Source organism: Phymastichus coffea, unplaced genomic scaffold (genome assembly GCF_024137745.1).
Source record: "Phymastichus coffea isolate CEN01 unplaced genomic scaffold, Cenicafe_Pcof_1.1 PCOF00122, whole genome shotgun sequence".
In the NCBI taxonomy this organism is placed as follows: Eukaryota; Metazoa; Arthropoda; class Insecta; order Hymenoptera; family Eulophidae; genus Phymastichus; species Phymastichus coffea.
In genome coordinates, this window is record NW_026706933.1 from 297,985 (window position 1) to 321,238 (window position 23,254).

Consider the following 23,254-nt stretch of genomic DNA (forward strand, 5'->3'; position numbering starts at 1 on the left):
AAAGCCACCGGGTACGAAGAGTAAAAGCTCTCGCGCGGCGCGCGGTGCGCGTCCAAGTTAGCTGTTTTCTCGACGGGAAAATGTTCAGCCAGATCTGCCCTTTCCTTTTTTACCCAGCGACCCCGTCACCCTCTATTTTCTCGCATTTTTTACAACAGAACGCGCATTCTTCTGCACAAAGAGATTTGCAAGTATTATTTTTGCTCTAATTTTTTTAATACACCAGAGCTCACTTCATTGGACTTAATTGGAGACGTACCTTCATACATACCTCTGGCAATTAGCTATTTCTCTTTCTCGAACTTTCGTGAAATCACCCAATTGTATCACTCTCGATCAAGAAACTTTCAAATACTTGTTATTTGCGTCTCGTCAGCAGCATCGAATTTCACGAAAATTTGACGCTATACAAGCTACTCACCAGGAGATAGTTAATACTTTGCTGGAAACGCGCTCAGCTTAATTAGTTGAACATTTGTCGAGCAGAGGAGCACGGTGCACAGCAAAACAGCAGAAACAAAGTTGATGAAATACAAGGTGCCAACGAATCTATAAACAAGTCTGCAGGGATGACAGAAAATCGTCGAGTAGCCGAAACGTCTTTACGAGAGGAAAGCTCGAAGTCACGATGAACGCACGCACGCACGCACGCACGTACACGGCATTTATAAGCTTTCCGCGCGCGCGCTTGCGAAAGGAGAAATGAATTAGCGTAGTTATGCGTCGGCACAGCTCGTTAATAAACAGGGGCAATCACGTTAATGCTCCTGCGCTCTTCTTTTTTTCTCTTCTTCCTCTTTCTCCTTTACTTTGCCTCGGTACGAGAGAACCCTTTGCAGATGCACTTCTCTTTCTCGCTCAGCTGTTTATAGGGGGCAGTTAGTGCTAATGAGGTTTTAAAAGTGGCAAGCATTCTTGTTTATCTTGATATTTCAGCAGAGAAGAAGCGTATACATTAGCTAATACATGTAAGTAAGCCTTGTATATCAATGGCCAAGACTTTGATGTCTGCGGCGCTGGACAATTTGGTAGTTGTTGGCTGTGCAGCGTTCTGCTTTTTCCAAAATGATCGGGGAGAGGTAGCAAAACAGATGCACGGCTGTCCATTATCCTGGCATTCGCATACACTCGAATTTGCGTGCTTATTGCTTCTGTTCTCCTTATTCTTCTTGCTCGCGCCCGGGAACGCAATTATCGGCAGTTAGCAGATTGCGGCTGCGCGGTTTTTGCATAATTGGCTCGTAAAAATGCTGGCTGCTAGAGGGCACAGCCATAAAGTAAACAGAGTGCTGCCTGGGCGCATCTAGGCGCATCCTTGCCAAAGCGGACGCGTCTGCACGCGAGCAGTTGCGATGATTATACTTTGTCAATGGATTTTTATCCTGGCGTTGTTCCCTTGAAGCGGCTGCGATGAAGCGTGGTACGATCCAGTGAAATAAAAAGGGCGTCGCATGCAGGATCAATTAAGCGGGATAAAAGGCCGGTCGAGCGGCAAGCGGCGAGAAACATTTGATCGAATCGGGCGCGAGTCGCAGGCGCGTCCACACGCGCAGTCGCCATTGTCACAAGGCGGAAATAGCGCGCGAAAATTAGGAGAATCCGATAGCGCCGATAGCGCAGCAGTCCCGAATTAGAAGCGGAATCGCTTGATTTTCAGCACCGCTAGCCTCATTAACGTTTATTTGTTCGGCTAGCGTATTGTCCCCGGTGCGCTCCACCATCAAGTGGCATAATGGATCTGATTGTTCCCCGTGTGGCTTTCATTACGCTAAGCTTAAACTGATTTCGTTCGATTTCACTTGGCGCCATCGCAGTTAAACACCTAGTTTGCCCGTCGCGTCGTTGTTCTTTTCAATAATTTCAATCAATGCCCATTCAATGGTTCAGCTCGGTTTCACTTTGTTTCAAGCAACAGCGCTTTCGAACCTAAGATGATGTCCTGACGAGTCACACTCGCAGTCACTGTCGTTTGCTAATAGCGAGTCAACGAAATTACCTTACAATTCATTTGCCTGCGTCGAAATCGAGTTCGGTGCAAGTTATCGAACAGCCAGAGCAGGATGCGAGCCGACCGTGAGCAGGCGCCCCCTCGCGGACAATGCACGAGCCACTTTGTGCATCCTCGTCCTGCAATTACTCGGCAAGCGGCGGCAGGCGAGTGCAACACTTTACTGCTAAAGCGATGTTCCTTCTTAAAAATCGGGGCTAGTCTGAAAATTGCTTCATCTTCTCTCCACTCGAAAGAAGAGGCTGCAGAAAAAAAATCGGCCAACTCGTGAGAGAGCGAGGCCATCTCTCCTAATTTCAGGCGCAAGTTTGCAGCAGCACGCACCTGGGCATTACAAGTAGCGCCAAGGAGAAATGGCGAGAGCGGCTATAAGCTACCCGGCCGCATTCCATTTCCCGAGAGTGTTATGGGCCGTAAAGCGTCAAAGGACTCGAACGCTCAGACTACTCTTCTCTCTTTCTCTCTCTCTCTCTCTCTCTCTCTCTCTCTCTCTCTCTCTCTCTCTCGCTCTCTCGCTCTCTCGCTCGCTCGCTCCAGCTAGACTCCTAGAGATGTATGCCTCCGCGTAGATGTGCTCGTTGACTACTTCTCGCCAAAGGGAATGAATGAGTTTGCATTTTTCGTCATGGTCCCGAGGCTCAAAAACATCTCCGACAAAACAAGAGTGGCTTGCTGTGTACCGTAATACCATCAACTCCCATTGTACGGGTTCCATTGCTAATGCTTCAAAATATTATTCCTAGCCCATCCTCTTCATCGTTGAACAGTAATGATCGACTCTTTGTTCCTTTTTTCTTTTTTGGCTGTCTCGGGTGAGAGCTGTTTTGATCCTATCGCGGAAACCACAGCTACACCGCAAGTAGGTTTCATTGAGCTCGTCAAAAGAAATTGCGGGCGCATCTGCCGATTGCCGTAGCGAGTCTCGGAAGGGTCGTGTAAGCGCATACATAGACGCAAAATACGAGCGGCAAAAAAATGTAGACAAACAAGGGCCACCCCAAATGAAAATATGTCACTGCCAGACACTCTCGCCGGCGCTCGTTCTCCCGCCTCCCGCCAAATCCGTGCGAAACTTTGTTATTTGTTCGGGAGGAGCGAAGCCGTTTCGCGCCGTCGCGCTAAATTATGCATGCGCAATATGCAGATAGCACGCGAGCGCGCATGGAAAGCGAATCGGTCGGATTAATATTAAAAGGCATAAAGGCGCGGAGGCGGCCGTGGCATTGCTACAACGCCGGATTAATATGCCTAGATCGCGCGTGCTTGCGCCTGCTAAATACTTGACTTATTGGAAAATTCTTTGGCGATGACTTGTAATCATTTATTCAAAAGCTTATTAAGTCGTTTTCCAATTTATATCGCTATACACACCAAAACGGAATAGTCTGGAAGAGGTGTCTATCCTCCTCCTTTGACGAGTGGCAACGACGTTACTTATCTCACGACCAATTATGAGAAAATCCGTTATTGACTTTAGCGTGGCGAGCAGGCAGCTAGCGGCAGCAGGTAACAACAGCAGCATCACTCGCCTTATCTGCTTTATCTCGGATGCATGGAACAAATGCGCAGAGGCGAGCTATAAATTATATTCACGCAGGGCGCGCGCACTGCCAAGAAACACGCGCAAACACGATAGCAAAATATACGGATATAAGTCACAATGCGCTGCTGCTGCTGCCGCTGCTGCCGCTGCCGCCGCTGCTGCCGCTGTTGTTGCTGCTCTTCTCTCGCTGTTCTCTCTCTCTCTCTCTCTCTCTCCCTCTCTCTCTCGCTTTGGAAATTGCAACGCAGAAATAGTCTTTGTTACGTGTACAACGAGAAATAGCGCGTGGGCTTACGCTCTGCAACAGAGAAGCTTCCAATCAATCTCGAATAATTAATTGCAGACGAGTCCATGTCAAACTTTGATAAGCTTTCACCTGTGCACATGCATGCTCAGGCCAAGATCTGTAGCTCCAGCACGTGCAAACTCAAGTTTATGCAGACGCAATCCGATTACCGAGTTTCAATCAATCGGTCGGTCAATTGGCAATACTTTGACCGAGTTCCAAAATTATTTCTCTCTTACTTGCTAATTCATGACATTGCTTGGCTACCGTCACCGCTGTTGTCGTACTCCCGAACGCGCGAGGATACCCCACCGATATTGGCAAGCTTTGTGGCTTTAACTTGGAGAGCTTTGCTCGATTGGGTCTTTGCTTCACTAGTTTTCGTCACTTGCTGGCTGATACTTGCAGTTTCGACAACGTATATTATACCAAAGGAAGAATTATTTCTTGTTATAGATAATTCAGGTGCTATCTAATAAAGAGCTTTGATTATCTTCTTACAGAGAAAGTTACAGTTTTGTATCCAGTTGAAACGTCAAGTTGTCACTTGGCACGTGAATATAAGCTTAGGAAAAGCAGGACAGCACGCATCTGAATCATATAAATATATATATATATATATATATATATATATACCAACGGCAACAAATCGGCTTGAAATTGATCCTTTTAACTGCATATCACGTACACGAGCGGCAGAGTGTAGCCAAATTACAGATCTTGCAGGCAGAGGGAGAGAAGAGAGAACTGGTATTGTGCGCTTTCGAAATGGCTCTACTCGACGATTGACCTATATTTTTCTTTCTTTCCCGGATTCCGATCGATGTTTCCTCGCGCGCGCGATTATTCCGCGGCAGCCGACTATTTCTACAGCGAGAGCCTGGAAAAACGATATCCTGCGGACACACGCGAATGGATATTTATATTTTTCGGTGAGTTTTCGGAGCGCTATTGAACACGTTCGCCGAGGCAACTTTGCTATATAAACTGCTATTGAAGCTTGATCGTTTTGATGAGAAAGAGGACTATCAGGCCGGGAAATGCCATCACGGATTTTCCATTTATACGATTTACATTGACGTCAACGTTCGAGATTGAGCGCAATTTTCGTACTGCCAGATTTCTGCCGGAATGGACGATTGCATTTGCGAGCGGAGAATGATTGTGTAGAAAAGTATTTTTAGAAAAGTCAAGACGGTAGGCAAATATGCAAACGCTACATTGCAAAATCAATGTCGATTGGTCAAATATAACTATGCATGTCGGTGAGCCACGATCCAATTAAAGAGCAATACAATGGCTTTATCTGCAAACGCCACGAAAGGTGAATAATTTCACGAAAAGATTTGCATTGTGGAGAGGCAATAAGCGAGGCACGTACTATTACTCGAGTACACCAAACGAAACGATTCATTTGACAAGGAGCAACAGCTCGGCTCGTTGGCATTTCAATTTTTAAATCAATCTGGACAATATCGAAGAAAAAACGAAAGTTCTTTTTCAGGAAGACTTACGTAGCCGAAGACAGCACGCAATATCGCGCGCCATTGGCAAAAGAAAAGAAAGCACACAGCTTTCCCTCTCGTGCGCTACGAGTCGTCGAGTCTTGGGAGCTCTACGGCCACGTGCCGCTCGCTGCGGCACTGCGGCGGCGAGCGCGCGCTCGGCTCTTATTAAAGGTGGCGATTTATCGCCGGTAATAACAGACGCGCTGTCTGGCGAAATGTCTCCCGGGAGCCTTGCGTCCTTTCCTTTTGCATTCTCCTCGTCGCCAGCTCCGATTTTTACTTGGCAACGAGTATTTTCTTTATTTTTTTGGCCGCTGGATGACGTTGCCGACGCACTTGATGAGAGACAGAGGTAGAGAGAGAGAGAGAGAGAGAGAGAGAGAGAGAGAGAGAGAGAGAGAGAGGAAGGGCACGATGATGAAACGCGCAGAGTGAGACTGAGGAGGACGTAGGTGGTGTAAGCGACGGATAATGTAGCGCACGTCTGCTGCGCGAGCTAGATTAACAATTCCTGACATTTTAGTGGCTCCTTTCTCGCAAGCGCTTAAGGGTCGAGGCCTAACGAGCCCAGGGATTGATTAATCTCCTTTCTAGTCTAAACAGCTTCGCGACGGCGGCGACGGCGGCGACGGCGACGACGACTACTACGACGACTACGCCCGTTAGCTATACAAGCCATACAGTTTCTTAGGCGAAATAATTAAATTCACGCGCCCGCGTCGCCCCGAGGCCCATTTGTTTTTCTCTGTCTTTGGCTTCGGCGAATGCATCGTTATATTGCTTCCCTCTCTCTCCCTCTCTCTTCTCTATACTTCTGGTATGCTAACTCCTTTTTGTTGCAACTCTTTTTTGCTGCTGCAACGAGTCAGGTGACAAATGGCTGCTTTTAATGGGATGTGTGACGTTTATTGCTCCCCTACAGCTAGACTGTTTTTTTTGTCAAGTCGCCCCATTGTTTTTCACTGACTAGAATAGAACTCAACCTGCAGTAGTGATCTAGCGAAAACTAGAAATCCCCGTAAAGTGTGGCGTCATTGATAGAGAAACGCTGTAGTCAGTAGCGATAAAGCGAATTCATTATTGAGGTCGTACTTTTCGCGAGGGAAAATGAAATAGCCGAAGCTCCTTGTAAATTTAACCAACTGAAACGTTAAGCGAGGCGGCGAGCTCGCAAACGCTTCATTACTGGGCGCAAAATACGAGCGAGACAGGCACACGGTAGCAGTCTAAGCTCGCGCGGCTGTGGCATTGTCACGCTTGCAGCGGGACTTGCGCGGAAATCGCCTGAAAATAGGATGCGGCCCTCGCGCGATATATATTTGACGTCGCCACTCTTCTAATTGAGGATCAGCGCCAGGTGGCTGCTAATTGGCCGGTCAGCACCGCGCAAGCCGCCGTTGGTGGCCGTCGCGCAGCGTACCACCATCGCGACCCTAGCTGCTGCTCTATAATTGCGCCGCTGCCGCCGCTGCCGCCTCTGCCGCCGCTGCCGCCGCTTCGTTTCCGATTGAGCGCGCCTGCGGTTTTAGCAGGAAGTCGACCTCGCTCGCCGTTCTTGTTTTGCAATACCAATCAAAGACGTTATATTTGAAAAAGCGTCTCCAATGACTTTCCGCCAATTGGTCTCGCTGCGTGCGCATACGACTGACTTGGTTATTGGCATCAATTCGTTTCAAAGTATGAATTCCAGGCGACCGGAATAATAAAAATAAATATTTCTCAATTAGTCTCCGCGCGTCACCGTTTTCTCGTCTCGTCAAAGAAGTCGTTGAACCTATATAGACGACACATCATCTCGTATGCGCGCAGTGACAAATGACTCTCGCGCTTAAAAAGTGTATACACGAGCAACTCTTCGATTGATCATCTCTCTCTCTCTCTCCCCCTCTCTCTCTCGCACGCTCTCTCCGTAGCACATTAACACACACGCCGGGGCGGGGGCATTATTCATGGGGGCGGCAGCGACGCGGCAGCTCATCCGTAAGTTATTCCTCTCATGAATTAGTAAAGGCAAGAAGCCCGCCTGCGCACACCGGGAATTTTAAGGCACGCCCGCGGCTTTGTAATTAATACGATGACTCGGCTTCTCTCTCTCGTCCATCTCTTCGATGCGTGCCACGGTTTATTGTTCAATTGAATTCGGTTTAGGATTAATCAAAGCTGTGTACTCGAGCGCTCATATACATATAAAAAAATATACTCGTTTATTTACAAAAAAAAAAAAACAAAATCGCTCTCAAAAATTATGCATTTACGAATGTACTCGAAGAGCGGAATGTGTGGGAGTGTGCACGTCCAAAAATACAATAGATATATGTACGCTGCCGAATTGTTTTTTTGTCGTCGTTGCGTTAAGAGAGAGCCAGGGGGTTTATCTGGTAGGTGGAATCACACCATCCGGATAATTCCAAGGTTGAATTTTAGCCGAACCAAAAATCGTAAAAATTGCGAAAGCCGACAGTTGGCAGACGATGCTAATCCAAAACACAGCTTGCCATGCCGCGAACGAGTGCTGCGTAGAAAGGAGAAAGTATTTTATAGTTAGAGGGAGGCATCGCTCAAGGTATTATGTTATTGTCACGAGAGAAATAAAAGTCATACCCCATCTTTAACTAGATGACCAACGAGAGCCGGAAGAACGAATGCCGAAATTGTTCCAGGTGTATTGGTGATACCCATCAAGATACCCGCGTAGTTGGGCGCCAAGTCGTTTTGATTAGTCAGATGCCCCACGAAAAGTGCTGCACACGTGATGATACTCAAGCACAAAAGAGCCACGCTCACCGTTCTATTGCAGCCGATGTACATGATTATTATGAGGAACACAACCACTGGTACACAACCTGTAATGAAAACAGAAATACTACGCGTGAGACCAGTGCTACAGACAGTGCTGGGACAATGAGAAAAAGGAATTCTCACTTATTCCGACAGCGGTTTTCCGAGCGCCAGTCTGCGAATACCATCCCTTCATTCTTCCCCAGTCTAACATCTTTCCGAGACACGTGGTGGTCACCGAGCTAATGAGATATGGCAGACAGGTAATCGTAGCGTTCTGAAAATAAACCAACAGCGTTGAAGGCATCGACAAATAATAACGGAAGCAACAAAGTAGTTAAGCATACCGATTTGATGTCGAATCGGAGCATCTTGTTCATGTATAAAGGCATCTGCGTGAGCAAAAAGTACCAGCAGAAGTTACCGAGGGTATTGGTGAAAATCAAGGCGATGAAGGGTACGCTAGTAAAGATTGCTTTCCAAGGGACCTGCACCTTGGTCGACGTTGGTGCTCTATGCCCGTAGCTATTAACCAACAGTTCCCTTTCCTCCTCGCTAATGAGTTTTTGGGCCTCGGGGCTTTCAGCGAAAAAGATGGCGAACACTACGCACCAAATGAGTGGCAGAATGCCATGGACGTAAAAGACCATTTCCCAACCGCTGTAGTTCATGATCCAGCCAGACGTCAAAATCGAGATGACCGTACCGATCGACGTGCCCCCGTATATGATCGCCACCCACATACTTTTCTCCTCGTAAACTACCCATTTGCCAACAAGTACATTGACGATCGGTAGGTTGGCCGCACTAACTAAGCCGGTAAGGAAGCGCAATAAGTAGAGGACGTAGAGGTTCGGTGCTGCTAATGGCACCATCAACGTAAACAGCGAGTTAGATAGTACGCAGAACAATAACACCCACTTGGTGTTGAAGCTGTAAGCATGCAAATGCCGCAAGGGATAGTCGAGTATGCTTGGCAAGGTTAATTCAATTTGCTAAGAAGACTTGATGAGAATGAAACTTACCGATCGGCAAAGTAACCCGACGGGAACATACCCACGAGGTAACCAGCGAAATAGATGCTCACAACTAGGCCTTGTTCGACTGTGCTCCAATCGTATGGGCCGTCTATGTTAACTGAGCTACTACCCTCCACTTCAAAGTTAGGACATGCGACGGTTTCGTTGATCGACCCTCCATCTCCAATCTTCTTGGCTTTGATCATACCGATAATTGTCGTCGAGATGTTCACCTTCAACCCGTAGATTATCATGTTGGCGATACACAACATGATCGCGAAAAGGAAACGCACCTTCACTGCTGCAATACATCAATTATACATGCAGATTTTTTTCAATTACTCGCTTATCTAACAGTATTTTTACATTTGAATGTTCGCAATGTCGTTCGAGTCAGACATCATTGAGATCTACTATTCTGATTGCTCTAGTTTCTATTTCGAAAAAATGATTGATGTTTATAAAAAGAATAGGACAGTCGCAATTATTGCGTGAAGCTTCAGTCTGTTTCATTGTACTAAGAACCGTATTCAAATTGGCTCAATTGAATTTCGAGTTGCTCGTACAAATTTTATTGCCAGTAAAAAAGACTGTTTTCTTCAATTGAAATTTCGGTATGACAAAAAGTTTTGATACTAAATGATAAGATATGAGATTAAAATATCACAAAATACTTTTTGTATTACTCCAATTTACATCCAAGAAACCGATAATAATTTCCATTTTCCCTTTCGCCCAATAATCGTACGTAAACACGTTCTCGTTTTCAATTTGGACATCGAAGCGATCGAAAATCGAATCGAGCCAAAGCGCATACGGATGCCTCGATTTCGTGGACGTGATGATGGGTGATGATGGGTTGGAAATTATTGTCGATTAGTTTCGATCGAGTGGGCATCAAGCGAAAAAGAAAAAGAAATGGGACAGATGGGAAGAAAAAAAAATAGTCAGTTTCGGCACAGCCGTACTTACCCATTTTGAAGGCAAACTGTTACCGCTGCTATCAGAAGCCGGACTGCGCGAAGTGAAAAATCTTGGTTGATGATCGGCTAATACGAACGATTGGTATGAGCGAGACCGAGCGACCGAGAGCGAGAGAGAGAGAAAGGTTAGCGTGTCAGCTGTTGTTGGTGTCTCGTGCGCGAACGCTAAAATAATACAAGAATTAAGCTGCGACGTCTTCCTTCTTGCTCCAGCTTCTCCTTTTATTGCTCTCGTTTTGATTTTTTCCCCTCTCTCTTTCGCTCTTTTTCTTACGCAAACGTTGTCGATTAACGATGTTTTGTTTTGTTTGTGCCGATTGTCTTCTCGATGACGTTCAGTTTCTATAAACAAATCGTTTGGAAATAAATTCAAGATCAGCTCAGTGAGATTTCCTTTTTTTCTGTATTGGTCTTTAGCAACCAATTCTTATTCAATTTCCAGCGAATTTCTGTTTCAATATTTACAATTGTCACTGAAAAATGCTAGCGAATATTTGCAGATTCAAATGAAATTGATCGCTGAATGTCGAACGCAGTGAGTGATAATAATTAAATTAGAATTTTAATTCATCTACACAGGCAGAAGCATTGAATCGAATAAAAATTTTCATTGGCAATTGTGCAACAAACCATTGTGAATGTGAATGATGATTTTTCAAATATTTTTTTTTCTATCTTTGAAATGCAAACGAGTTTTAAGCCAATCAGTTTTAGTTCAAAGAAATCACTGGTATAAGAAATCAGTACACCGAGTTTTCTCTCTTTTTAACAACTTTATTTAAGTATGCGGAAGTTAATTGTTTCTTTTTGTGCTAAAAAAAAAGTTTTTTATGCATCCCAGACAAAATTATAATGCAATTGACATGTATATTTCAGTTGTAATTATACAATTTTAAAGTAACGATTAGCTGTTATACGCAACTCAATACTACAGGAGTATGGAGGTAAAACGAATTGTTAGCAGTGCCGGAATTGTAATGAGTCATGAAACAGCAGAGGACAGTGCATGCTCAATAAGTGCAACCTTGCATAACCTAAATTACAATTGAAACATTGTTACATGTCTTTCGAAAACTCTTCAATAATTTTAAGTAAAAACTTTCAATAATGGCATTATCAGAATAATGCACTCCGAATTAATCTTATATCGGATCAAAGCTCTGGAAGTGATAATCACTTTTTTTATTGAATTCTTTTATTTCAGCTTTTTTCTTTTTTAAATACGTTTAACATATTCGACTCCGTTTATCTACTTCCAATATGACTTATGTCAACTTAATGCCAATATTTGTGTAATTGATAATATCGATCTCTGTTTCGACGCTCATGTGTGAATCTAAGTATTCCTAAAATTTAGCCTGTCATCGTGTAATTAATTTTTTACATAGAAAAATACGTTTCGAATAATCACTACACCATAGGAATTAATTAAACTTGTTCACTCATCACTTATCGGGTTAATAGGTATTTTCAAAAAAATTAAAGAACTTTTACCTATTGCCTGACCACTCCACGCTCTTTCACTGACAATTATATCGAAAAACTTTTTACAAAACAAGCGAACTTCGTTACATTCTCTCCCATACACACATCAACTGTGTCACCTCGCTCATTAGCATACTCATACTCGTCGATATAAAAACACACACTCTTCTGACATTCTCGTTTGAAAGGTTTATTTATAGCTACGTAAAATCGGATTGGTAGAGAGTACAAAGTCCCAAAGCTTATCGGCATTAGTGGCGAACGAAGAGAGAAAAAGTACGAGTGACGCTGACGCGAGTATTTCGTAATGACTCGACGCGGAGGCTCGCGCACGAGCAACTGTCGTTTCACGCGAGAATCGTCGACTCGAAGCTCTCGGTTACCCGAGATAATTGTTACCGACTTTGTTTTTTCTTGTTTTTTTTTTTGTTTTTTATTTCTTTTTCAGATAAACATGAAACTCTGCACCGGCACGCTATCGTTGGCCGTCTGTTTGGCAATGAATCGCTGTATGAACACTGACATAGACGACGATTGCCGGTTATTGACACACGCACGTAGAAGTCAGGAGTAATTGATGTGTTGGAGGCAATCGAGCGTGCCGACGTAAAGCAAACACGAACTAGATTGTTTCTTTTGACTGTGGGGTGTGCGCTAGAAGAAATGCATAACGACATTTATTGAATATTCATGCAGACGGTGCGCTTACGAAACGCGCGCGACGTTCCGTTTTATTTATTTTTAGAGCTTATCAAAGTTGCATAAGTGTAATGCAGTGAGAAATGCCACTTTACGTATTTGCTTATTAACGCGATGTAATTCATAAATAGTTAATAATATCGGACGTATTATTAAAAATTGGCCTGCAGCCGGAGCCGCTCACTAAATACTCGACGCGTTACATTCGGTTAATTTCACAGAATTAACGTCAATTACTCGCCGGTTCATTGTCAATAAAAATATTTATACTCTGCCGTAACTAAGCGTCGTTTGACGCATTTAGATGTGCAGCAGGCATACATCTGCATAATTGAACAAATTGGATGCATAAAAATGTAATATTCGAGTGATGCACGTTCAAGTTATGTGCAGGTGGCACTCTCTTTGTGAGTCAACTGCACACGGATTTACTATACAGTTTTATCATTGATTTTACGGTACATCGCACAATGCGGCATATACTGCTGGCAGTTGGAACTGTTGTACTATCCTACTCGCTAACGCGTGATCCACGTGGTAGGCCGACGATGTACCGACAGATAGCAGGCTTGCCATGCGACTCCAATAACCATGCAGTCGTCCCCTCCATTACCTCCCCGGCTGTAGACTTCCATATAGCCGCGGGGCTTCTCGCGCGTACACCATCTATTTACCGACTGACTGCCCTCTTCGCGCACTGTACTAACTCGAATACGTCCGCTTAGGCTATAAGTGTCTTTTTCGTCATAGACATCGGCGGCGAAACAAGCGTAGCGAAGCCTCGAGAAAGAGATGACGGTTATGCTGGATTTGTCCGTTATTGCGTATTTATCCATGCTTTGGGAGCTCGGCGAGAAAAAATGAGCTGGCATTGTGAAATACAAGCAAAGATGTGTGACATGGCTGAAACATAATTTTTTCGATAAATGTATGTTAACTGCATTACCGTCATATTTGAATTTATAAGAAATTGAAACATGCCTCGTCCTCGCGGACAATAAAAGTGGCTACTAAACAGTACAGTTTTCCTCAAAATTTGATTATTCGAGAAAAATTCGATGTTCGCGAGACAAAGGCGAAGTATGACAGCAGAACGAGGAAGAAAACCGAGAGGACAGAGAAAATGCTAAAGTTGATTGGTATTGCAAGCGCGATGGCGAGCAGCTGTAAGTGGCGCATCCTAAAAAGAAAGAAATAAAAAGAGGCAGTACGCTCGTGAGCGTGATGCACCTTGTCTTGCATATGAAGAGAGAAAGAGAGAGCGAGAAAGCGCGTGTAGAGTCGCTCTAAACGGTTGACCATGGGGAACGTTTACCTTGGCTTAAGCGGGAAGGGCCGTACATTACTCCGTAGCAGGCGATGCACTGCGAGTCCGAGAGAGTGCTTTATACATCTGCATTCCGAGAATCCTTTCCACGCGATTGTTACAGCTTTGGCCCCGCAGCTTTTTAAAATGCTAATTACGCGGGAGAATGCGCTTACTCTCGATCGATTTCTTTAAGAGAAAGAGAGAGAGAGAGAGAGAGAGAGAGAGAGAGAGAGAGAGACAAACAGGCAGAGTAAGGTTGGGCCACCGCTTCTTTTCGCCGAGATTCAACGAGTGATTGATCTGGGTCGAATATCTACTGGCAAAATGTCACCTTGCCACCTCTTTGCTTTGCCTTTAATTATAATAATGCTTGCGTTACATATTAATACAAAGCGACATTTCTCTTTTTTTTTTTGTTGTTTCAGGTGAGTAACGACATCAGCCTATATGCCAACGACAGCGGCACGTCTCTGCCAATTTACTCGGCAATTTTAATTACGCTTCAACAAGAACGAATGAGAAAAACAGTGGTCGCTGCATCCTCGTAAACTCCGGGCAAAAGTACTTCATTAACTCGAGCAAACTTTGGACGACCGGTGACATAATTTATCAGTCACAGAAAAGCGTAAATATGTAAACAGTCGGCCGACGCGAATTCAAATAGTCGCGCGATGTTGAGTAAAGTCTACCATTCGTTGCAGAGCAATGCAGCGCGAAAGAGCGAGAGTAAAAAATAGTCGAGGCATTTAATTGTTGGCGCGTTGACGCGTAAATTTCGTTGTTTACATGGCTCTAAATAATGTTTGACGAGGCACTTCCGATTCTTTCGGCGTACACGCTGCTGGAAATAAACGCTCGTCGCGAGAGAGCGCGTGCGTTTTATAGTCGCAGCTCGCACATAATTCACGCGCATGCTTCTCAGAAAATCGGCCGCCGCCGACGCCGCCGCCGACGCCGCCGCCGACGCCGCCGCCGACGCCGCCGCGACAATTCCGCCTTCGTACATTAAACGCGCGCTCGCCCAGCCTGTTATATGCGCTATCCGATTTTGCAAAGCGTCGCCTATACAGCTGTGCAAAATAGCTGTTTACGTAAGACAGAAAGCAGCAGCTTCCGCCCGCCCGTGCATTACCAGATAATAAAGTGCTAACGATGATTGATCGAGTGAAACTCCTTTGATTACATTCTTATGCGCGTTGTTTAATCGAGTTGCGAGCCAGTTCTTGGGATTTAGGAGATCGGATCGCGAACGTAGTGTGCACAACCGAGGTGCTTTCTTGGTTGCAGTCCTCGCCGGACTGTTATATAAGGTATTCCGACTTAGCCCGACAAAATAGCGTCTTTTATCTTGCACGTCAACCTGTTGTTTGTCAGATATACAGATATCGTCAGATTAAAAAAACTCGCTGCGTAACTCAAATCCAACAATTAAACTTGAATACCGAGATTGCCGCGAACACACTTATGTGGCGCATAGCTTAATCTTATCTTAATTCGCGAACGCGAGCTTGTGTAATGCGCGTGGCACGCATGCCACGAGATGATTGAACTTGATGGAAGCGAGTCAAAGCTTCGTTAACGTCGATGACGAGAGAGTCGGACTTTCGTTCTTTCTTCCTTGCACAATGCGTCTTCGAAGAAAGCGCTGCTATTTATCGCCGCCCCGGCACTTTGAATTTTTTCATCTCACTGCCGTGTGCTGGAAGATTGATTTACTCGGATTGAAAAATCAACGACCTCTTATTGGCCTGCATGCTCGTTCGGTCAAGTACGGTACGTCGACTCGCGCTGACCCGTGCAAAAGGTCAGATTTTCCCAAGAAAATACCGATCGGGAAAACGAGCTTTTACAATATATTGTCCAAAGATTTTCCAATAATGAGTTTTCCCTTTAGGACGAGTGCAAGATCACGGAAGAGATCGAGAGAGAGAGAGAGAGAGAGAGAGAGAGAGTTGTATAGAGCGCTATAGCCTAGTCGAGCCAAACAGCGGATTGACTTCTGTAAACTCGAAAACTCCGGTGGCTGTAGCACGCGACATTGACGGAGTCCCGTCAACTCTCAACAGTTTAGCCAACAGTCTGGCTTCGAGAAAACAATGTATCGCGTTGACCCAGTTCGGCTTATCTAACTCCTGGAAGGGATCGCGGCTAATGAAAAGCAGACTTGTTTATCCACTCACCCGCGCACGGCTGGAAGAAGCCAGGAGCATTGTGCCGCTCTCTAAACAACAAGGCCCAGCCACCTGCTCTCCAATTCTCCAATTTATTATTTTGCCTGGCGGCCAAACTCAAGCTGCTGCAGGAGCTTCGGAGCATGCGATCAAAGCATGCCGGAGAATCCAGTTGGAGTCTGTTCATTGGCCGATAATCGACGTCAGATTGCGATTTAAATCGATTGCCGAGCACTTCCTTTTTGAGCGCGACCGAGGTATTTTTGGTGCGTCGACAAAGTCGGCTCTGAATGAGGCTTCGTTAGCTGCGCGATGCAGTGCGTACATTCGGAGAGTCACGGTGGGCCGCTGCCGCCGCATGGACGATTAATGAAGCACCGAATGCTGATGGGAGGGCCGGAGACGCCATTTTCAACTGCAACGAGATGTTTGATGCACCGTTGCTCTTATTTGCCCGCGCATATATCCTCCTCCTACATGCTAATACTGGATATCCAGTGACTTTTGCTCGTACACGAGATAACGCGCGGAGTCTTGAAAAATTTAGTCAGGGCAGGCATCGTACGGAGAGCTGTGGCCAAATTGAACGATCGATGCAACATTTCATGAAAATTCATCTGAGCGCGGCGATCTTTCGTCGTCGCCATCGTCATCGACAACATTAGACCTTTTGCGAGCGGTGCGCTCCACCCTTGGTTTTACGCCCAGGCCGTGATAACGAGGACATCTCGTAGCCGCGGCTAACAAGACATGCTGCACGCGCGATACACGTCGCATCATAAATGCGCTCTCTCTCTCTCTCTCTCTCTCTCTCTCTCTCTCTCTCAAGCTAGTAGAAGCTCTAACAAATGTGCTTAGTTAGAGTGCGCGCGCGAGAATCTGCCGAAGAGGCGTTGCCACGACGTCGTCGTCGTCAACGACGACGCTGGATTATTATAACGAGGCGCGAATTCCGCGCGGCATGCTCGAGCCGCAGCTCCTCTTCTATGTTTATGTATATATCTCTGTGCACACTTGTTTTTGTTTTTTTTTTTCAATCGATTAGTCCAGTCTCTAAAGCCGATTATGCCTTTAGATTTGTCCTTGACAAAACAGCACAAGCTTGGTTCGCCTTTTATAAGATTTGCCTGCGGTGTATAACCATGCGCTTTTCCAATCTTTGACAACGCTTGCTCATTTATGTGCTATCATGGCGAAATGAGAATAAAAGCAAGCGAAGGTTGCAACCGTAAATTAAACAGTTGACTTGGGAAAAAAAGACGCACAGAGATGCCGTGGCTAAACACCGAGGGAACAACGGTCAAACGAGAGCGCTCGGGCGAGTTATGCACTGGGTCTCGCGATTTCAAGGGCCGATATGCTCTTTCTCTCTGTCTCTCTCGTTCGTTTGGTGTACGTGTGGGTTATGCTCGTGCAGCAGCTTTATTCTCTGGCGAGGGGCCCCGAGGACGAAAGTGATTTCCGATAGCGACCTCGGGGGCGTCGTAGTGCATTGTTACGTTGACAAGGCCGGTCCTCTCTCTCTCTCCTCTCTCTCGATCTCCTGTTCGGCACGAATATGATGCAGCAGCAGCGTCGTCCCATGCCCCCCGGCACATCTGAACCTTAAGATGCTTTGTTTGAGCAAAAATATCAGCGGGATGGGTTATTAAAGACGTTTATGAAATATAGATTATCGAGGATGCTTTGGCTCTGACTCGGCTTTTTTGGTAAGTCGAAAATTCCCCGATACTTGCTGAGCTTTTTCTCCTGATCGAGCAACGAGCAATTGGTTTTTAGCTTTCTATGTATACTGTATAGCTTTTGACGAATGATATGATCCGTTTAATAGGTCTCACTCGCAAAAGTATCGCGATACACCCCATCGCAAATCCCGCGCAAGGAAGCCACAGCTGTGACATCGGCTTATATGCACGCACGTTGAATGATATTAAAACGTTAATACGTGAATGTCATCTCTCTTTTAGCCTGGCTCACTTGTACGTTTTTCTACGAAGCAAAGAAATTCTATGCTGATAAGAGGCGTTTGAATTAACCTTGACACTGAAAGACATCTTCCAAGTTGGTTAAGCTGAACTAATAGGTGAAAAGACGATAAATATGCTCTTGAAATAATTGTGCGGGTGCTCTTTTATCATATAATACACGTGATTGTTCCATAATTCCAATAATTAAAATATTATGCTCGCGATAGTAATTGAATCCAAATAAAAGAGCCAGAGAGATGATAGGGGTTCGATATTAATAATAATTTGAATATCAGCGAGTGAATCGTTTGGTCGAGTAACTCGAGAGAACGTATCATCCCGATCGTCGGGGGAAACAATCAGGCTGTCAATCAATTGCAAACAATAAGCGCAAGACGAGTAAGGCGAGATAGCCGTATAAGTCGTCGTTTGCGCGAGGAGGGAGCGTTAATGCGATAAAGGGCTCTCTCTGCAGGCCCTTTGCGTAAGTCACACCAGCGTCGCCCACGGTTTCACTGCCCACGCTTCTTTTGCTTCTCGTTGCACAATGAGATTATACCCAAGCTGTCTTCCTCTCCGTTCCGCGAGACGCAGCTCTTCGAACGAGCTGTTTTTTGTATCTGGAGAGCGCGACCAACGCGATTATAGAGAAGCCCGCGGTCGCTCATTCGCGCGAATGCCCGAGCTACGAGTATGTTTGTCGTTTGCCGAGTGCAGCAGACTATTTTTGTAGCGATCGACAGCCAGATAACGTTTGATCTAGTGTTTGTACCGAGTCCTGTGCAAATTAACACCTGAAATTCCCGAATCTTTTTAACAAATGATTTAGACCTGGTTAATCGAGTTATTCATTTAGTCGGCAAATATTATAAGGTTCTCGATCTCTGCTTCGCCAGTTTCGCCCGAAACAAATGTTCTTGGTCTCGGAGTCACAAGCCCATTGATTTACCGCGTCCAAAGTCTGCAAAAGGATACGGCGCTTTACAAACTGCATGCATTTAAATGCGATCGAGGCGAAAAAAGACTTCCGAGGCGGCATCATCTCCGCGTCCGATCAGCGCGAAAATGAATACACGCATTAATACGCTTGACGATAAATCGCCATAGTCGCTTTTATTTATGGCTGGCGTCCATTTCCAATAAAGCCATAAACGCGACTATGAAATTCCCGAACGAATACTCGCTTCGTCTCTACGCCGGCTAATGAAATTACGACTTAATCAAACACAGAAGCGTTAAATAGTCTATAAATTTTGGACGATCGAGGATGATACTCTGCTGCTGCTGCTGCTGCTGCTGCTGCTGCCGCTGCCACTGCCGTCACGACACCGAGGGGAAATAAAGTGGATAAACGTACGTAGTCCCGGTCTGTGCACTGCATGTTGCCCTTAGATTATTATATACTTTTCTTTCAACTGCACCTTCGGAAAGCTCGCTGGATTAATAACGAACTTACTGGCGATATTAAAGCTTATAGCTTGGAGGCAACGTCTGTTTCAGCTTCTGTATCGGCCTACTAATCGGCTTTAGAAGAGATTCATCAATTAACTAGATTATGTTTAATAACATCACGAAAACTCACGCGTTGACTAATAAAAATTTGGCACCACCTGTCTCATAGTAGTATTTTTAATTCCGGCGCATTTAATGATTATTTGTAAATATTATAATTATATTCGATCAGTTCATATTAAAATATGGCGATATTACAATGGTTTATATCAAATAGTATGAAACATGATAATTGCTAGCCAGAATTCTGATTACATAATTATAATTTAAATATAATTTCATGAAGCTTATTACGATATGCAACTGCATTATTAAATAATTGATACAGATCGTGTATTGTCCGTTCAATTCTCTACTACAATCCACAAATATTTTAGAGGCGCGCTTGTATCGGAATTATAAAATGTTCTATTAAATTTCAAATAAAAAGAAACTACTGGTTAAATACTCGAGCAGATCGACCAAGAAAGAGCGAGCACCGAGAAAACAGTTTTGTAGGGCAAAACCGAGCAACTACGCGACCTCGCAAAAGGCGCGAGCACATCAGTCAAGCGCGAGTCAGAAAGTCATCACAGAGTAGAAAGAGCGCGTGTCCGTCCTCGACACCACGTCACGACACTGCGCTTTGTTTATCCACCTGCGTGCGAAATCCACCTCCTTCCCAGCGAGATTTCACTACGCGCGTGCGCGTGCGCACAAATTCTCGTGCTGCCAAAAGCGACGACGATGCCTATCTCGGGCCGATAAATCATCTTGCGCGATCAACTATAGCTCTGGCGCCGAAAGTCCCCCTCTCTCGCGTGTACCGCGTGTACCTTTTTTCATTTGAAAGAGGAGAAAAAGAGGAGCGCCATCTCCGTCGTGAATCCCACGGCCTTAAAGACGTCGCGCTTTTCTTGTTTGTTCCGCGCTGCTTTGTCTCTCTATTTCTTCCGAAGGTCGCATGGGGGTGGTTTAATGGCTGCGCGCAACTCATGCGGAAAAGGCTCAACTTTTAATCTTTGGTCAACGATCGTTATCGCGCTTGCAAAGCTCCACCGTGCACGCGCAAATATCAAAAACGTTGCCGATAGGTTGCTTAAGGAAATATGATTTTGAGAAAGTGCTCGAGCTCTATCCGCTTGAAAATCCGTGACCTCCGAACTCATCTCTGTGTCCGTTCGGGTCGTAGCAGCAGCAGCAGCGGCAGCAGCAGCAGCAGCTCACGGCGATATCTCCATCGGTTCGTTCTCTCTTTCTCTCTACCGTGCGGTACTCTCGTTCAATCTTGCCATCGGTCACGACTCTTGCAGCAACGGCAGCACGCCACCTTATAGATACATTCTTGCTATACAATGCGATGCTCTATTTGCACGCGCAGCAGGCTTTTGTAAGAGTCCACAAAGAGACAGGGGGGAGAGGTGGCAGGAGGGAGGAAAAGCACGTGAACTCAACTGACGTTGACCGCTTTATACATGATGCACGACCCTGCTACTGCTGCTGCTGCCGCCGCCACTTTAGCTGACCGTTCTCTACTTGTACTACTGATTTTTTTCTTTTCTCTCCCAATCCGCTGTAACGGATCTTTTCAAAATGGTCGTGTGAACGATCGAGCAACAAGTTACTCTTGAGGTGCTATGTTAGAATGGTATCTTATCCATGATCGACAACCTGATGAAAATCGATATCGATAAACAACGTAGAGATGTTCAATTTGAAAGCCCTTTCAACAGCATTTGCATCTATTTCATTTTGAAATGACTCGTCTATAGATTTTGATGATCTAAAAACCTAACGAGTCTTCTCATGAGTGATTAATAATAAAGATCAAAGTAAAATTTGACTGATAGCGATGCTGCACGCGACTAAATGTTAATCAATGGAATAGTTATCTCGGACGCATGAATAAGCCAAGTTTAAAAGGTGAAAGAACAAGTGCAATGCACCTTGCAACGTCACGAAAAAATCACGAGGCAAAGAGAGAAGCGGGGTTGTTGGTTGGATGCTGCGAAAGAGAGGAAAAGAGAGGAAAAGAGAGGAAAAGAGAGGAAAAGAGAGGAAAAGAGAGGAGCCGTGGGCAGACCGAAGGAGAGAGCGAGAGAGCTCGACGAATGCGCGCGATTCCTCATTCTTCACATGCGAATTCCCGGGCCCCGCGTCGATTCCTCGGGCCTGTAGCCTTATTATACGCGTACCGGCGCAACAAAGGAATCGTTATTAACCGTCTGTGATGTGTGTGCGCGTGCGTGCGTGTGTGTTTATGTATGAATGCAGACCAGAGAAAGAGAGAGAGAGATAAAGTGCAAACTCACGGGTTTTAAGACGGCACTTGAACTTTCTGTAGGCGCGTGTTGTACTCTCAACAACAACAACAACAACAACAACAACAAAGGCCAAGAAATATGCGAACCGAGCCGGCGTGCATTTTAATTAAGCCAGTCTGAAAAATGATTTTCTCCCGGAGGCTCGCACGCGCTCTTCTCACTTTGAATTGTACGATTGTTTGGCCTTGCGTGTGCTACACTGGATTGATACGGGCAGCTTATTTTCAAATTATTCAATTTGCAATGGAAATTGCGGTTAATCGTTAACCGTTGCTGCATCTTCGTGTCGATGAAAAGTGCACATTTGAATTTCGTCGAGATTTGTATAGCAATGGAATAATGGCGAATTAGCCGAGCCGAAAAGGAAGAAACTCGAGCCTGGAAATAACAGCAGAGGCTAGCTTTTAGTAATTAACTCTTAGTGCTTTCGCATAATCGTAGCCCAACAAACAAACCCCAGGCGGTACAATACTGCAGAGCAGAGCAACTCTCTCACCTACATATCTCATCCACCGACATCCTCGTTACCTCGAGATATATTAGGTGTTTACGAGGTAAACAGCCAGAGCTCGTGCGCGGCTTAAGGCTCTAAAACAGTACTAGTCGGATAAAGCGAAGCAATTTTCAACGCAAAATAAAAAGCCGTCGTAAAAAAGGCGCGCGAACGCAAGAAAATATCCAGCGGCTCTACAACAGAATAAAAAGGCAAGGCGGAACGAGAGAAGAAGCAACAGCGATAGCCCAATTTAAAGGACGACGACTTCGGGGTCATTAAGGCCCGCTAATACGCGTGCAACCGGGCCGGGGGCCCCGAGAGAGGAAGCTAAGAAAACGCGAACAGAGAGGGGGGCGGGGAGACAGCTGCACCACGAGCGTGCTTTATTATCTCGCTCGCGCGCACCGAGACAGAGAGAGAGAAAGAAGATGCGGTTTCGTTGTTCTGTTTCTCTTCTTTTTTTCTTTTTTTTTTTGCCTTCAGCATCAGCTTTGCTTTCGCGGACGCGGCCTTTTTACGAGCAATTTTTTAATGCTCTGCTTTTCACGCAGTTTTTCGGGCTTTTAGATGCGTTTATTATTCCATGAGCTGCCGAGATGATCTTTGTTATACGTCAATTTCACAGCTCTCATTGGCTGATATTTTAATTTTTACGACGCTATTTTCTCTACCTTGAGTGTACTCTCACAACCTTATTTGAGCTTTTTGCTCGATAATAGTTACCTTAAAGCCATGTTCGCTAAGAGCTAGCTGCAAAAATACTAAATTACGACTAGACTGAAATATCAAAAATCGTAATAAGTTAGTCAAGACCTAAATTGTTAGCGCTACCCCAAATCCATTCGAAAAACGAGGAATTTCATTATAGTTCAGAACACTGAATCATGGACAGATCGATATTCGCTAGTTTCGTTTTGTTTGCAAGATTAACTCGTCAACCTTAATAATTAAACTGACTTTGTCGCTATAAGTCTCTTTCTGTACCAAGAATTCATTTCCGTTCGCTGGTCGAAAAGACAACGGCATGAAACCCGTTTTGCCCAGGCTATTTCCGACGATTTGCATCTCTCTGCGTCGCTGTTTTGGCTGCGAGTACTGTTTCTCGGAGTTTCACAGAAAAAAAATAAAGCAGACGCAGCACTGCCTATCAACTCGAGAACGCATAGTGTTGGCTTTATTTTGACACT

General features: G+C 45.2%; 2 protein-coding genes across 8 annotated transcripts in view; one reads left to right on the forward strand and one right to left on the reverse strand.

Annotated features, from left to right (window-relative positions):
• LOC131671243 (teneurin-m) overlaps nt 1-23,254 on the forward strand; it is a 336,250-nt gene that overhangs the window by 62,306 nt on the left and 250,690 nt on the right. The window lies entirely within an intron of this gene.
• Nucleotides 7,527-23,254, reverse strand: part of LOC131671245 (putative inorganic phosphate cotransporter) — a 34,974-nt gene continuing 19,246 nt past the window's right edge. For 2 of the 4 annotated variants that reach the window (XM_058947526.1, XM_058947527.1), the window contains exons 2-7: nt 10,115-10,467; nt 9,149-9,443; nt 8,471-9,056; nt 8,268-8,400; nt 7,947-8,188; nt 7,527-7,857 (exon numbers count right to left, since the gene is read on the reverse strand). In XM_058947526.1, the coding sequence (XP_058803509.1) occupies nt 7,717-7,857; nt 7,947-8,188; nt 8,268-8,400; nt 8,471-9,056; nt 9,149-9,443; nt 10,115-10,118 (1,401 nt within the window). In that variant the 5' untranslated portion in view covers nt 10,119-10,467 and the 3' untranslated portion in view covers nt 7,527-7,716. Of the gene's footprint in view, nt 7,858-7,946; nt 8,189-8,267; nt 8,401-8,470; nt 9,057-9,148; nt 9,444-10,114; nt 10,468-11,619; nt 11,933-23,254 lie in introns of those variants that run through there. The other 2 variants (XM_058947525.1, XM_058947528.1) reach the window with 2 other exon arrangements.